At 38.4% G+C, this 15,213-nt stretch overlaps 2 protein-coding genes, 1 non-coding gene and 1 pseudogene across 4 annotated transcripts; 3 read left to right on the top strand and 1 right to left on the bottom strand.

Moving 5' to 3' along the window:
- The first annotated feature begins 1,183 nt into the window (after positions 1 to 1,183).
- Positions 1,184 to 5,035, top strand: LOC132178482 (AAA-ATPase At3g50940-like; annotated as a pseudogene).
- A 261-nt stretch (positions 5,036 to 5,296) lies between these two features.
- Positions 5,297 to 5,456, bottom strand: LOC132180127 (U1 spliceosomal RNA). The gene has a single exon (XR_009440023.1). It is a non-coding gene; the product is annotated as a U1 spliceosomal RNA (small nuclear RNA).
- A 3,248-nt stretch (positions 5,457 to 8,704) lies between these two features.
- On the top strand, positions 8,705 to 10,703 carry LOC132179321 (AAA-ATPase At3g50940-like). 2 transcript variants are annotated; one of them, XM_059592024.1, is made up of 3 exons: positions 8,705 to 9,773; positions 9,914 to 10,270; positions 10,420 to 10,703. In XM_059592024.1, exons 1-2 carry the CDS (start codon positions 8,769 to 8,771, stop codon positions 10,268 to 10,270), a joined length of 1,362 nt encoding a protein of 453 aa, XP_059448007.1. In that variant the 5' UTR covers positions 8,705 to 8,768; the 3' UTR covers positions 10,420 to 10,703. The 2 variants fall into 2 exon arrangements, with proteins under 2 accessions (XP_059448007.1, XP_059448008.1); XM_059592025.1 differs by having other exon boundaries at positions 10,425 to 10,703.
- Positions 10,704 to 12,917: 2,214 nt separating this feature from the next.
- On the top strand, positions 12,918 to 14,963 carry LOC132179436 (AAA-ATPase At3g50940-like). The gene is made up of 2 exons (XM_059592164.1): positions 12,918 to 14,201; positions 14,326 to 14,963. The coding sequence occupies exons 1-2, from the start codon at positions 13,203 to 13,205 to the stop codon at positions 14,764 to 14,766; spliced, it is 1,440 nt and encodes a 479-aa protein (XP_059448147.1). The 5' UTR covers positions 12,918 to 13,202; the 3' UTR covers positions 14,767 to 14,963.
- The last annotated feature ends 250 nt before the right edge of the window (positions 14,964 to 15,213 follow it).

A 15,213-nucleotide genomic window follows, 5' to 3' on the forward strand; every position in this document is an offset into this window, starting at 1 on the left:
TTATTTCAATTAAATATTTTACATGTTAAAGCCTTATTTATTGAGAATGAGCATTAAAGCATTAATTAAATAATTAAATTCACAATCTCCTATCAATCTAAGCTTCTTAGGCATAAATTAGGATTTAGGTCCCTAAAGGGTAGCTCAATCAGCTGAAGATCACGCTTTATGAAGCGGAAGTCACTAGTTTGAGTCTCCACCCCCCCTCTTGTGCGGACATGTCAAAAAAAAAAAAAAAATTGAGATTTAGCTTCTAAATACACAAAGTTATTGTGAAATCAGAGTTACACGTTTCTCTTTGTCATGTTTCTTCAGAAGCATTTCCTCAGCCAACTCCATTTTGTCCAACATTTTTGTTAATTTACAAGGGGTATTCTATGTATTTGTGTCATGCATGGTACTACTGACCTTAATTTTGTCTTGGGTGATGTTAGCAGTCAATAGAAGACTAGGGAAAACAAATTATTTTTCTTTTGTCCTAGACGACAACATTTCACCCGCCACTAGTGTCTTTCGGTGGGATGCACCGTATTAAAACGTCCATAATTTAAATGAATAACCAAGCCGATCCCCTTTCAGAGCTACTCAAAGGTAATTAGGTAATTAAAGCTAACTTTTTCCTTTTATTTATTTATTTTACCTGTTCGGAGGGACTGAAACCTAAAATATGTTTCACTGGTCTCAAAGGTCATGTACCTTTTTATTTATTTATTTTTTCTTTTTGAGTGTTGCTTATAAGGTACCAAACAAGCTAAAATATGCTTCACCAATCTCAAAGGTCAAGTAGCTTTTTTCTCTGGAGTGTTTGCTATAATACTAAATAAGTCTAGTAAGTTGACGTAACAATTATTTGACATTTATCATGTCAGCTTTTAAAATACAGACTACCATGTGATAATCTATATAGCACTAATCAGGTAAGCTATTAAACTATAAACTGCCATGTAACGGTCATTTTCATAAAATATGAGAAAATTCCAGTAAAAATTATATAAATATCTCAAGTATTTTACTTTTCTTCGTGAGAATTGCTCCGGAAAATTCAAGCTTCAAGTACATTCCCTATTTTTCTAGTATAAAAAGCCCCTTGCCCAGAGTTGTAAGTACTCTCCAAGCTTCCTTAATTCCAGAACCATCAGTTTTCCTACAAATCTTTCCCATAAGCATGTTTTCTCAAACAAGGATGCCTTCAACATCATCAGTTCTATCAACATATACCTCCTTCGCCGCATCCACGATGCTGGTCCGGACAATGATCAATGAGGTCAAAACCATAGCCAGCCAACTCATACCGCAACGACTCCAAGAGAATTTCTTATCGAGGCTTGAAGACCTTTTTGGAAATCTGTCATCTCAAATGACCATCATCATTGATGAATATACTGGGCTTTACATCAATGAAATTTTTCAGGATTCTGAAGATTATTTAAGCACAAGAATTACCTCTTCAATCGGACAACTTAAGATTTCCAGGACTCCACGTGAGAAGAACCTCTCCATCACCATCAACAAAGGAGAAAAGATTATCGATATATTCGAGGGAATACATTTCACATGGAAATTCGTTTTTAATGAAAAGAAGAAATCATATTATGATTCTGAAAGAGGTTCCCACGCAACAGAAACGACTGAAAGTAGATCAATTCTGCTAAGTTTTCCCAAGAAATACAAGGAAAAGGTACTCAATACTTATCTGCCACATGTAGTAGAAATATCAAAATCCAAACGGGAAGAAAATAAGGTGGTGAGACTCTATTCACAAGGGAGACACTACGTCACATGGATACACATTGATCTTGAACACCCATCCACTTTTAACACACTAGCAATGGATCCAAAGCAAAAAAGTGAGCTGATGGATGACTTGGACAGATTTGTGAAGAGAAGGAAATTTTATAGGAGAGTGGGAAAGGTAGGGAAACGTGGGTATCTATTGTATGGCCCTCCTGGTACAGGCAAATCAAGCTTGATAGCAGCCATGGCTAATTACCTGTGTTAAATATATTGGATAATATATTAGAAGCGGAAGAAAGAGAAAGAAGAGAGAGAGAGCGAAAGCACACAATGGACTACATTGTATTGACTCTTATTAAATAATGAATACAGAGACCTCTATTTATAGAGAGGCTAGTAACCTAATAGACTAAGGAAAGGTAAACCTAGTAGGCTAAGGAAAGGTAAACCTAGTAGACTAAGGAAAGGTAAACCTAATAGACTAATAATATCTAAGGAAGTAAATACCAAGTAAATAACATTAATATAATATTCTTAACATCCCCCCTCAAACTCAATGTGTAAACTTGAGTTTGGATAAACGAAAAGGGAGAGAAAAATGAATTCGCCGAAAAAGCTGCATGTGCCGAAACAATTGCCGAAGTAACGCCATAAAAGTTGTTAGAGACCCGTGGATTCTGTCTGGTCGGCTGAGAAAAGTAGGTTCAGTTAAAAGGGGCTTGTTTGGCCCGTAACCCTTGGACTGTCTCGCCTGATCGGCTGAGCTAAAGTCTGACCCAAAAATTCTAGCTAGTAGATCGTCTCGCCTGGTCGGCTGAGATAAGTAGGGCCGGTTGAAGAGGCTAATCATGTCTGAAACCCTTGGACCGTCTCGCCTAGTCGGCTGAGATAAGTAGGCCCGATTGAAGAGGCTAATCATGTCTGAAACCCTTGGACCGTCTCGCCTTGTCGGCTGAACTAAAGTCTGACTAGTAGACCGTCTCGCCTGGTCGTCTGAGATAAGCAGGGCCGGTTGAAGAGGCTAATCATGCCTGAAACCCTTGGACCGTCTCGCCTTGTCGGCTGAACTAAAGTCTGGCCCATCTAACTAGTAGACCGTCTCGCCTATCCGGCTGAGCTAAGTAAGGAGAAAAAAATGGCCGGTTGAAGAGGCTATTCAGTGACCGGTGATGGCGGCATTTGACAAGGCATAAGTGGGCTGGTTGAAAGGGGCTTCTTTGGCCCGAAAACCCATGGACCTAAGGAAAGATTGGTCTGACCCGAGAGTGCCATCCGCAAGAAGAATGAACCGGATTGAATTGTGCCAAAGAACAGGCTATAAAACCGAAGTGAACAAGCATAAACCAACTAGAACCGCATAAAACAAACGCCTAAATTTGAAGAAGAGTCTTGTTTTCTGCCATATAGAGATGCCAAAAGCAAAAATAGACCACAAATTTGAAATCAGGACGAAAAATTGAGTAGGAAACACCTGGTCAACTTTTTCAGTGGTCAAAGTCAAAGTCAACGGTCAACGATTGAAAAGTCAACGCTGACGTTGCACTAATGACGTGGCAAGGTCTGACTCGATACTGCTGACGTGGCACACAGGCTGACATGGCACACATGCTGACGTGGCACACATGCTGACGTGGCACACATGCTGACGTGGCACTGATGACGTGGCACGTAGGGCTGGCGTGGGTATGATGACGTGGCAATTAGGGCTGGCGTGGGTATGATGACGTGGCAATTAGGGCTGACGTGGCAAGAATGGCGTGGCACGTGGGTGCGATGGCGCGTGTGTACACGCGCGAACGGAGGAGGCTTTTGCTGGCGCGTGGATCTGACGCGCGGACCTTCTGGGGGCGCGTGGCGGTGCGTGCAGCGTCGTATGGAGGATCTGATGCCTGTTCTGGAATCACCGAGATGAAAGCTATCGATTGGTGGCCATGGAGAAGTGATCGGACCACCGTGGCAGCTGGTGGCGGAAGGGCAGTGGCGGAATTGCCGAAACTTTGGGCGGCGCGTGAGGGCGCGTGGAGGCTCCGATATGGCTGTGTGCGGCGGCTCTGGGACGGTTGTCTTCCGGGCTTTCAAGCGGTATAGTGATACGCTGAAAACCTCGAGGAGAAGATAGAGAACCGTGAGGATCAGAGAGAAGGATTCGCCGGATAACACTGGCGGCGCCGGAGGAAAAATATTTAGACGGGAAAAATTTTGAGGTGATTCAGAACCTGTGCTTTGATACCATGTTAAATATATTGGATAATATATTAGAAGCGGAAGAAAGAGAAAGAAGAGAGAGAGAGCGAAAGCACACAATGGACTACATTGTATTGACTCTTATTAAATAATGAATACAGAGACCTCTATTTATAGAGAGGCTAGTAACCTAATAGACTAAGGAAAGGTAAACCTAGTAGGCTAAGGAAAGGTAAACCTAGTAGACTAAGGAAAGGTAAACCTAATAGACTAATAATATCTAAGGAAGTAAATACCAAGTAAATAACATTAATATAATATTCTTAACAACCTGAAATTTGACATCTATGATTTAGAGCTTACAAATATACGTAACAATACAGAGCTCAGAAGACTGTTGACCTCTACTACAAATCGATCTATTCTTGTAATTGAGGACATTGATTGCAGCATTAAGCTAAAAGACCGACAATATGAAGAATTCGATCACGCCAATAGCCAGGTGAGTTTATAGATTGTAACCATTTTCTTGCGCTAACTAATGCATGAATTGCACCATTTGCAAGCTTACAAGGCTATTTTTTAGTTGGTTGCTAAAAGTAAAGATTATCCCAAAAAAAAAAACATGGGAGATGATCAACTATAATTAATAACTTGTTCTCTAAAATTGACAGCTAACACTATCTGGGTTGCTTAATTTCATTGATGGGCTATGGTCAAGCTGTGGAGATGAGAGAATTCTTGTGTTCACAACCAACTACAAAGACAAAATAGACCCTGCATTGTTGAGGCCAGGCCGCATGGACATGCACATCCACATGTCCTATTGCACTCCATGCGGGTTCAATATCCTTGCCCCGAACTACCTCAGAATTAGAACTCATTGCCTGTTCGCTGAAATAGAAGGACTCCTCAACGAGGTGGAGGTCACCCCAGCAGAGGTTGCAAAGAGCTGATAAAAAGGGATGACGCTGACATAGCCCTTACGGGACTGGCTGCATTCCTTCAACAGAAGAAGAAGAAGAAGGAGATGACATGCGCTGAAGAATCTAAATTGGAAGGAGAAGTTAAAGAATTAACAAGGGAAACCAAGCCCGAAGAGGAAGGGCGCAAGTGAGAACTTAGAAGAAGAAGCCAATATTCGAAAGATTGTCTACGTACTTGACCATCTCTCTCACGAGTCTGTGCATCTTAATGAAAGAAATAATCTTTTCTTGTAATATAAGTTACGGTTTTGGTGTGTTGTTGTGAATTGGAAGCACCCATATTCTCAAGGATGAGCGCTCTACTAGTTCAGACATTTTATCAAATAGATTCCCAGCAAGCAAAACTTAAGCAACTTCAAAAGTGCGGATGAGAATTTATACTGTTTTTGGAACGAGGGCCGCGCGGACGCAGGCCCTCACTAACACAAATTATGACGCAGGTTCTGCCACTTGGGCAGACCTTAGGGCAGCACCCTTTCCTAGTGCAATGAAAGTCACTGACCCAGGCCATGGGCCTTCTTGATCACCCATCGGCCCCGTCCAGGTAAGTAAATTTCACCGTGCCTGTGTTTTTCTTTATATCATAGCGCCTTACTCTTGTTCTCATTGCTTTTCTCCCATGTGGGATAACCTATGCCATAAAATGGGGTAAAAAATGTAACAAATATATTTTTAAGTGTTCCTTTCAAGTATTTACTTTTTGAAGTGGCCGTGAAAATTATTTTATTTATTATTTCATTAAATTGTGCATATGACTAAAGTCTCGTTTGGTTCGCGAATTGTCTAGTCCATTAGAAAATGATTAGCTACCACTGGGAATAGATTAGCTAGTCCTATTCCTTTGTTTGATTGTAACGCTGGAATAGACTACCTAATCTCATTATTTCATTTGGTACAATGCAATATGTTGATGAATAGAATCGTATTATGATCTTATTTCCTAAAATACCCTTATAATATAAATACAATTTATATTATTAAGGACTTTCATTCTTTTCTTTTTATTGAAAGATAAACAATTTTGCTATAATTTTTTTTTTTTAGTTATGTCATGTATATATAATTTTATATATATATATATATACACGCTTGAACATGTATGAATAACCTGTGTTCAAGCGTGTGTGTGTGTGTGTATATATATATATATATATATATATATATACACACGCTTGAACACAGGTTATATATATATATAACTGAATTAAAAATCAAACTGAGAAAGTATAGAGAAAGAGAGATGGAGAAACACAATTTTTTTAAAAAAAAAAAAAAAAAAAAAAAGCAAAAAGATCAAAAAAAAAAAAAAAAAAAAAAACTGAGAAACGTTACAGAGAAAAAAAAAATTCAATTAACAGAGAGAGAATGAAATAACCAAGAAACAAAGAAGAAAAATCGAAGAGAAGAGAGGGGGAGAGAGATACCTTGCGTAGAGAAGAGAGATCGTTGCTCTTTGAGAAATGGAGATCGTTTTGTAGAGTCTCCTTGAGAGACGTGGGTGCTAGAAGGGTGGGGTTTTTGTGGGCAATTTACACGATAGTTTTAATCACACAGGAAAGGATTAGCTAAGCCACTCGTTTTCGAGTAGCTTAGCTAACCCTGTGTGTATAGGATTAGTAATCCTATGGGAATAGACTATTCTCAGGAATAGAGTGTTACCAAACAAATGACTAGTTATACTAGTGTTAGCTAGTCCAATCCAAGGGTCTAATCCGCGAACCAAACGGGGCCTAATAGTTAAAGTTACGTGGAATTTTTTTTTTCCGAACTTTATTTATAATCAAGAAGAAAGAACATTCTGTATGTATTTATGTATAAGCAGTGGTCCATTCAGTGCAAAAATCAGCCATAGTTCCAATATTATAAATTGAGGTGGGTTTTCAATTTTTTAAGATCAAACTTACTTCACTCATCAATGTTCTGATTTTTATTTCTCGTCCTTTTCCCTTGGATTTATCAGCAACCAAACAAGTGTTTTTTTTTCTTCAATAAATATTTCTTGATTAAAATAAAAAAGAAAAACTTCACTTAATCCCTTTGCAATTGCCTCTTAAAAAAAATAATAATAACTCTCAATTTAGTGTATCAAATTTAAAAGCTTTACAATGTCACTCTTTCCCTTAGGATTTAGGGTTTAATCAAAACGCAAATAAGTGAAATGACATTTATATCCCTGTAAAATTTATAAAATTATCTTAATTAAATAACTTTTTTTTATAAAAGAATGTTAAATAACTTCTGAGGCAAGCGCCCCCTTTTTTCACCACTAACGCTTTGTTCCAAACATCCCATTTTCAAGGCGTTTTTTAGTAAAAAAATGTCTCAAACTTAAATTTTAGTAGCCATAAAAACTGACATATCCCAAGTGTTCCTAATCAAGCGTTGCGAAATCAATAGGAACTTTTTTTTGGCCAAAAACACCCCAAATAATCATGTCACTAAACCTTATTTTTTTTGTGGTGTATGGAGATTTTGAAAATTTTTAAGACCTCCGATCCGTTAACAGAAGGGTGCGCAGCATGTGAAACGACCAAGATTGACCCCGTCTCCTCCTGCCCTCCCCCACCCAACACCAATTATAGAGCATCTGGAAATTAAGGCTCTCCGCGCCCCCACCTGACAACAAAAAACAAAAGAAAAAAACCCCATATCATGGGGACACATGGAGACGCGTCGCCTTGAACCATGCAAAAAGACTGTCCAAGAAGAAGCATAGAAACATCGTATGCATGTTCTTGGAGTTCATTTTCTGACCCTACCATTAAACATTATATATATATATATTGTACCATTTCTGAATTAATATGATTCCACCTTAATTATGAGATAGACCATTATAGTCACTTTATGAAAAGTGATGTTTCATTGTTCAAACGTCACTTTTCATGATGTATTGTTTTTAATCTCAATGTTGGAAGTCTTACGTTGCCTGGGTATTAAGGAGATGAGCCATTTATAAGGGTGAAGAGAAACCTCAACTTTTGATATAGCTTTTGGGTTGAGTTAGGCCCAAGACCAATTTCTAACATGCATCTTGTTGATTGCATATTTGTCATGGTATCAGAGCCTGGCCCAATTGGCTGTGGCCCACCATCACTCATTGTTGCACTTGTTGGCTTGGATGTCCTCCTGCCACACTTGAAGGGGATGGGTCATTTATAAGGGTGGAGAGAAACCTTAACTTTTGAGCTAATTTTTTGGTTGAGTTAAGTCCAAGACCCATTTATAGCATGCATCTTGTTGATTGCATGTTTGTAAGTTACTAAATAAATAATAACCTTTTTTAAAAAAAAATGTTACTAGCTATTTACGGGTCACTAAATGAGTTTTTTTTAAGTGAATGGACTACGTTTTAAAGCCTGAAATGGTCTGAATATATGAATCTTATGCCTCATTCTCTGTATCTTCCACAGTGATCAGCCCTGATTCAATGCTCAAGTTTCGCCGCAAGTTCGCGGTACTTAGAGAGTCAATGGGCTAAATATAAATGTCCTGCACCTGAAGACTAATTGTCATCCAAAGGACAACGGCTGTGTCTGTGTGGAAATGTTGACTTTGGGGACAAAGGTGATGATCGATTGATGAAGCATGGCAGTCAAAAAGTATTGCCACACGACATACGTTCCCATGCTTCATACTTGCTTTTGCATGGCCTGTATATTGCGTGGTAATTACTGATCGATTTCTTTTCCCAGTTTCACACAGCCCTGATCATTTCCTTGAAGCTTCAGTGTAGAAGATATATTTTATCCCCTATTTTTCTGTTATAAAACCCTCTACCCAGAATTCTCATTCTCCAAGCTTACCTCAGTTCTAGAACCTAGCTTATAGCTTCAGCTTCCCTACAAATCTTTCACATCAACCATGTTCTCTCTAAAAAGCATGCCTTCAATTACATCAGTTCTATCAGCATATACGACCTTCGCTGCAGTCGCAATGCTGGTCCGGACTATCCTCAATGAGTTCAAAACCATAGCCAGCCAGCTCATTCCCCAAAAACTCCAAGAGAATTTCCTATCGAGGCTTGAAAGCCTTTTTGGAAATCTCTCATCTCAAATGACTCTCATCATTGATGAATACAGTGGGCTTTCCATCAATGAAATTTACCAGGCTTCTGAACTCTATTTGACCACAAGAATTACCCCCTCAATCCGGCAACTTAAGGTTTTCAAGACCCCGCGTGAGAAGAACCTCTCCATCACAATCGGCAAAGGAGAAAAGATTGTCGACACGTTCGAGGGGATACATTTGACATGGGAATTCATTTCCACTGAAAAGCAGAAATCAAATGATTCTGAAAGAAAAGATTCTCCGGCGACAGAAACGGCCGAAAGTAGATCAATTTTGCTCAGTTTTTCCAAGCAATACAAGGAAAAGGTACTTAACACTTATCTGCCACATGTAGTAGACAGATCAAAAGCCATACAGGAAGAAAAGAAGGTGTTGAGACTCTATTCAATGGGACTCCACTTCACATGGAAATACGTTCATCTTGAACACCCATCCACTTTTGAGACACTGGCAATGGATCCAAAGCAAAAGAAAGAGTTGATAGATGACTTGGACAGATTTGTGAAGAGAAGAGAATTTTATAGGAGAGTGGGAAAGGCATGGAAACGTGGGTATCTGCTATATGGCCCTCCTCGTACAGGCAAGTCAAGCTTGATAGCAGCCATGGCTAATTACCTGAAATTTGACATCTATGATTTGGAGCTTACAAATCTGCGTAGCAATTCAGAGCTCAAGAGACTCTTAGCCTCTACCCCAAATCGATCTATTCTTGTAATTGAAAATATTGATTGTAGCACTGTGCTGCAAGACCGAAAACATCAAGAACGCCATCATTTCTTTCACGGCGGCAGCGGTCAGGTGAGTTTATAGATTGAAACTCTATTGCTTTTATTTAAAGGCTATTTTTCAGTTGGTTGCTAAAAGTAAAGATTATTAGCCCAAAAAGATATGGGAGACAACTATATTAATACTAACGTGTTCTGTCCAATTGACTGCAGCTAACACTATCTGGGTGGCTTAATTTTATTGATGGGCTTTGGTCAAGCTGTGGAGATGAGAGAATTATTGTGTTCACAACCAACCACAAAGACAAATTAGACCCTGCACTGCTGAGGGCAGGCTCCATAGACATGCACATCCACATGTCCCATTGCACGCCATCCGGGTTCAAAATCCTTGCTTCCAACTACTTGGGAATTGAAAGTCACAGCAACTTCACTGAAATAGAAGGACTCCTAAAGCAGGTGGAGGTTACCCCCGCAGAGGTTGCAGAAGAGCTGATGAAAAGCGACGATGTTGACATCGCCCTTACAGGGCTGGTTTCATTCCTTCAACGTCTAAATGGTCTAATATAGGTAATTGGGTTCAACGGTTGAAGTTCATTTTTCATTATTTGGTTTATTAATTGAGAGTTAGATCCCCAGTAGTTTTCATTCAAAATCATCTGAAACGAAATACATCCAAAAATTCAGCAATTATAGATTTGATTATAAATCTGTTACAGAACAGAAGAAGAAGGAGCAGTTGTCATGCACTGAAGAATCTAAATTGGAAGGAGAAGTCAATAAACAAGGAAAACCAAGTCCCAAAAAGGGAGGAAGAAAGGTGGGAGTATGTCTTTGTGTTTGAGTTAGTTCGGAAGTGTTTGTGTGAAATAAGTTATGATAATAGTCGTGTGGAGTCTCCATCATATCATGGATTGTAAAAGGGGCATCCAATTATATAAGCTGGTGCCTAGTCAGTTGTAAACTCTATTTAAGTTAAGTCAGTAAATCAATGCTTGTGTTTTGTGAGGTCTTCAGGTTCCTCTTAAAACCTATTCTCTATCGTTGCTAGTTGCAGTCATGGTAACTTCACAGTACGCTGTTTATTTCTAAGGCTCGAAATAAAGAACTGAGAAGAAGTCAATATACAAAAAGTTTTGATGTTACTTTGCAAATTCAACATAACACTCTATTCTAGCATGATGTTGTACAAGCACCCATATTCTAAAGGCATGGGCGGTCTCCTTCCCCCCTCATGAAATAACAATCCAGCAAATACCATCACCGCTATTAATTTCAAGAATTAAATTTTTATCTCACAATATTGATGTAATAGTTTAAATTAACCCTTAAATTAGTCATTATTAGAAAGAAATATATATGTGTGTGTGTGATTTCTAGCATTTATTACTTTTTTATCAAATTAATAGATTCTCTGCAAGCAAAACTTAATTAAGCAACTTCCAATCTAAGGGTTTTTTTTTTTTTTTTTTTTTTTTTGTCAGAGTTATAAGCAAGGGAATAGAGGGAAAGAGGCCAAAAAAGTTAGGAAAAAATGTAAATTCAGACAATATGGTTACACCGAGAAGTGCTAAGGAGCCAAACAAATGAACCCAAAAAAAATTTTAAATTGACGTAGCAAGAGTTTTTAAATTGAAAAAATGCAATTCTCTTTCTCTTGTCTGCACTCACGGTCTGTCACGTCAGTTTAAAATTTTTTCTAAATTCATTTGTTTGATTCCCTAGCACTTCCCTAGTTACACCAATTTGCAATAAGCTATATGTGGTTTCAAAATGTTCTAAGAGCTCCATGTGATAACAAATAGGTTCCTACATACACTCAGTTTTTGTTAAATTTTTTGACGAAAACCATCGAATACCAAGTCAGCATCAATAAGATAATGACACGTGTCACCAATAATAATAAAATAAAAAAGTAATAAATCTATAATAGAAATAAAAATTAAAAATAATCAAAGCTGAACGGAGGCTCCGACAAGTCGTCAACACCTCCAAAATCCTATTTAGTTTCGTGATACCCTTCACCATGTACACTCATAATGAAACCTCATCATATCATTCTGTAGCTTGATTTTCAAATTTTAATAACTTGAGCACTCACAATAGTTTATCTATTTTTTTAATGCAAAATGGCTAATTGGAACCTAGCTAACTACTTTGCTTGCTAGGTTTAGGTGATCATGGACTCCCCCAAATAAAATTATTTTAGAAGAAAAAAGTGTTTACTTTTCATCACAAATACAACATTAAAAGGGAAATTTTTCTTTTGGTTGCAAAAATAAAATTCAAAATATATAGATCGAGCATGATCCAATTAAATCACAAATTTCACACACGTACAGTACTGCAGAAAGTGTGTTGGTGCTTGAGTGTTCTTTGGATTCTGCTACAGAAAGGAGGAAGACCTTGACTCGATGTCCTTAATTATTTAGCGAGTGTCGGAGAGAGTAAGAGGAGGAAGACCTTGACTTGATGTCGATCCTTCTAGGTTAAGGAGACCTCATATACCTTTCATAATTGTTTAGCAAGTGCCTGAGAGAGCCGGAGGGAGAAAAAGAGGAGGAAGACCTTAATTGACTTGATGTCCTTCTCGGTTAAGGAAACCTGATATTTAACTGCTGAGGAAATTATAGAAATCTTAGACCATGGCTGTGTTTGCCAAAGGACCCAAAAAAAAAAAAAATTAACTATTTATTTTAAAATTAATTCCAACATTTTTATTATTTATATCATATAAATAACTTTTTATTACTATTTAAATTAAAAAAATCACTACAAAATAAAATTTTTTACTTTCTCATATAAAATATATATATATATTTTTTTTCACATGCTCCAGTTCACTTCATTTTTTAAGTTTTTTGCCAAACACGCCCCAACGACATACGTTCACACCACAACGGCTGTGTGGAAATGTTGACTTTGGGGACAAGGGTGATGATTGATGAAGCATGGCAAACCAAAAGTGTTGCCACACGACATACGTTCCCACGCTTCACGTTTGTGGGTTTCATACTTGCTTTTGCATGGCCTTTATATTGCGTGGTCAATGCTCTATTAATTGCTTTTCCCATTTTCACACAGCCCTGATCATTTCCTGGAAGCTTCACTGAAGCTTCAAGTCGAAGATACATATCCCCTGGCCTTTTCTTTTCTTTTCTTTTATTAAAGCCCTTTACGGCTCTACCCACAATTCTCACTCCAAGCTTCGTTCCTAGCTTAATTCCATCACCATCAGTTTAATTCCCTACAAATCTTTCACATCGGTTTATTCCTTGATGCTATTGATTATCATTATCAATGTGTCAAGTAGTTCCCCTGGTCCATGACTTTACACACGGTTGCTGACGGTGTTAATCATCTACCAATGTCAGTTATCTTCCTCCATGACCTGCTTCTTCTTGTGTGTCTTAGTAATATCTACTGATGCACTGATTTTGGAAAATTTCCTTCCAGTTTTCTCCTTAGAGCTCTTTGGCCACTCAGCTTTCTCCTGATCATCATGTTCTCTCTAACAAGCATGCCTTCATCAACATCAGCTCTATCAGCATATACCTCTTTCACTGCATTCGTAATGCTGCTCCGGACTCTCATCAATGAGTTCAAAACCATAATCACCCAGCTCATTCCAAAACAACTCCAAGAGAATTTCTTATCGAGGCTTGAAGGCTTTTTTGGAAGTCTCTCATCATCTCAAATGACTCTTGTCGTTGATGAATACAACGGGCTTTCCATCAACGAAATTTACCAGGCTTCTGAACTCTATTTAACCACAAGAATTACCCCTTCAATCCGACAGCTTAAGGTTTTCAAGACCCCGTGTGAGAAGAAGCTCTCCATCACCGTCAACAAAGGAGAAAAGATTGTCGACATATTCGAGGGAATACATTTCACATGGGAATTCGTTTCCACCGAAAAGCAGAAATCATATTATGATTCTGAAAGGGGCTCTCAGGCAACAGAAACAACTGAAAGTAGATCAATTCTACTCAATTTTCCCAAGAAATACAAAGAAGAGGTACTCAACACTTATCTGCCACATGTGGTTGGCATATCAAAAGCCATACAGGAAGAAAATAAGGTGTTGAAACTCTATTCACTCGGACGCTTCTTCACATGGGAATACATTCATCTTGAACACCCATCCACTTTTGATACACTGGCAATGGATCCAAAGCAAAAAAGAGATTTGATGGATGACTTGGACAGATTTGTGAAGAGAAGGGACTTTCATAGGAGAGTGGGAAAGGCATGGAAACGTGGTTACCTTCTATATGGTCCTCCTGGTACAGGCAAGTCAAGCTTGATAGCAGCCATGGCTAATTACCTGAAATTTGACATCTATGATTTGGAGCTTACAAATTTAAGTAGCAATTCAGAGCCCAGGAGACTGTTAGCCTCTATTGCAAATCGATCTATTCTTGTAATTGAGGATATTGATTATATCATTGAACTTCAAGACCGATATCGATATGGAGGATCCGATGATGCCGATAGCCAGGTGAGTTTATAAATTTTAACCATTTGTAGGCTTACATGCCCAGAAATGCTTTTATTTAAAGGCAACTTTTGATCAGTTGGTTACTAAAAGTAAAGATGATTAACTTGTTCTCTCCAATTGACAGCTAACACCATCTGGGTTGCTTAATTTTATGGATGGGCTATGGTCAAGCTGTGGAGAAGAGAGAATTATTGTGTTCACAACCCACCACAAAGACATAATCAAAAATCCTCCATATGAAGATATGCCCGAAGAAGAAAAAGAAGAAGAAGACTCTGAATATGACGATGAGCCTGAAGAACATCTAGACCCTTCATTCTTGAGACCAGGCCGCATAGACATGCACATCCACATGTCGTATTGCACTCCATGTGGGTTCAAGATCCTTGCTTCCAACTACCTGAGAGTTGAAAGTCACAGCCTGTTTGCTGAAATAGAAGAACTATTAAAGCAAGTGGAGGTCACCCCGGCAGAGGTTGCAGAAGAACTGATGAAAAACGACGACGTTGACATCGCCCTTGCAGGACTGGTTACATTCCTTCAACGTCTAAATGGTTTAATATAGCCAATTGGGTTGAATTGAGAGTTCGGCCCATTCAAGCAATAGTTAAGCCATTTCAGTTGTAAAAGTTGTTAGTTTGTTAGCTGGGCCGTGAAAGTCGTTATGGGCTTCAGTCTATAAAAGGCCCATCAATGTTATTGTAAAAACCGTCTGTTTCAATTGAATAATTAGTCGGTCCCCTTGCAGAGCTACTAATAAAAAGTAACTAGGCAAAGATAAATTTGTTTAAAACTACACTTGTCAGTTCAGTTCAATTAGCACTCAATTTATAATGTCTCCTCAATTTTTTTTTAAATATTATTGATCTGCTAGACCGTCTACGCTTTTACTTAACCCTTCCTTTAGAATCAGTTGTAATTATGGTTCTTAGAGTCTCCAATGGTAAAATTATATATCTTACCACCACATGTCTCTTGTTGCCATTGGTGAAGCCCAAGCTGTTTTGCTAGC

Source organism: Corylus avellana, chromosome ca4 (genome assembly GCF_901000735.1).
Source record: "Corylus avellana chromosome ca4, CavTom2PMs-1.0".
In the NCBI taxonomy this organism is placed as follows: domain Eukaryota; kingdom Viridiplantae; phylum Streptophyta; class Magnoliopsida; order Fagales; family Betulaceae; genus Corylus; species Corylus avellana.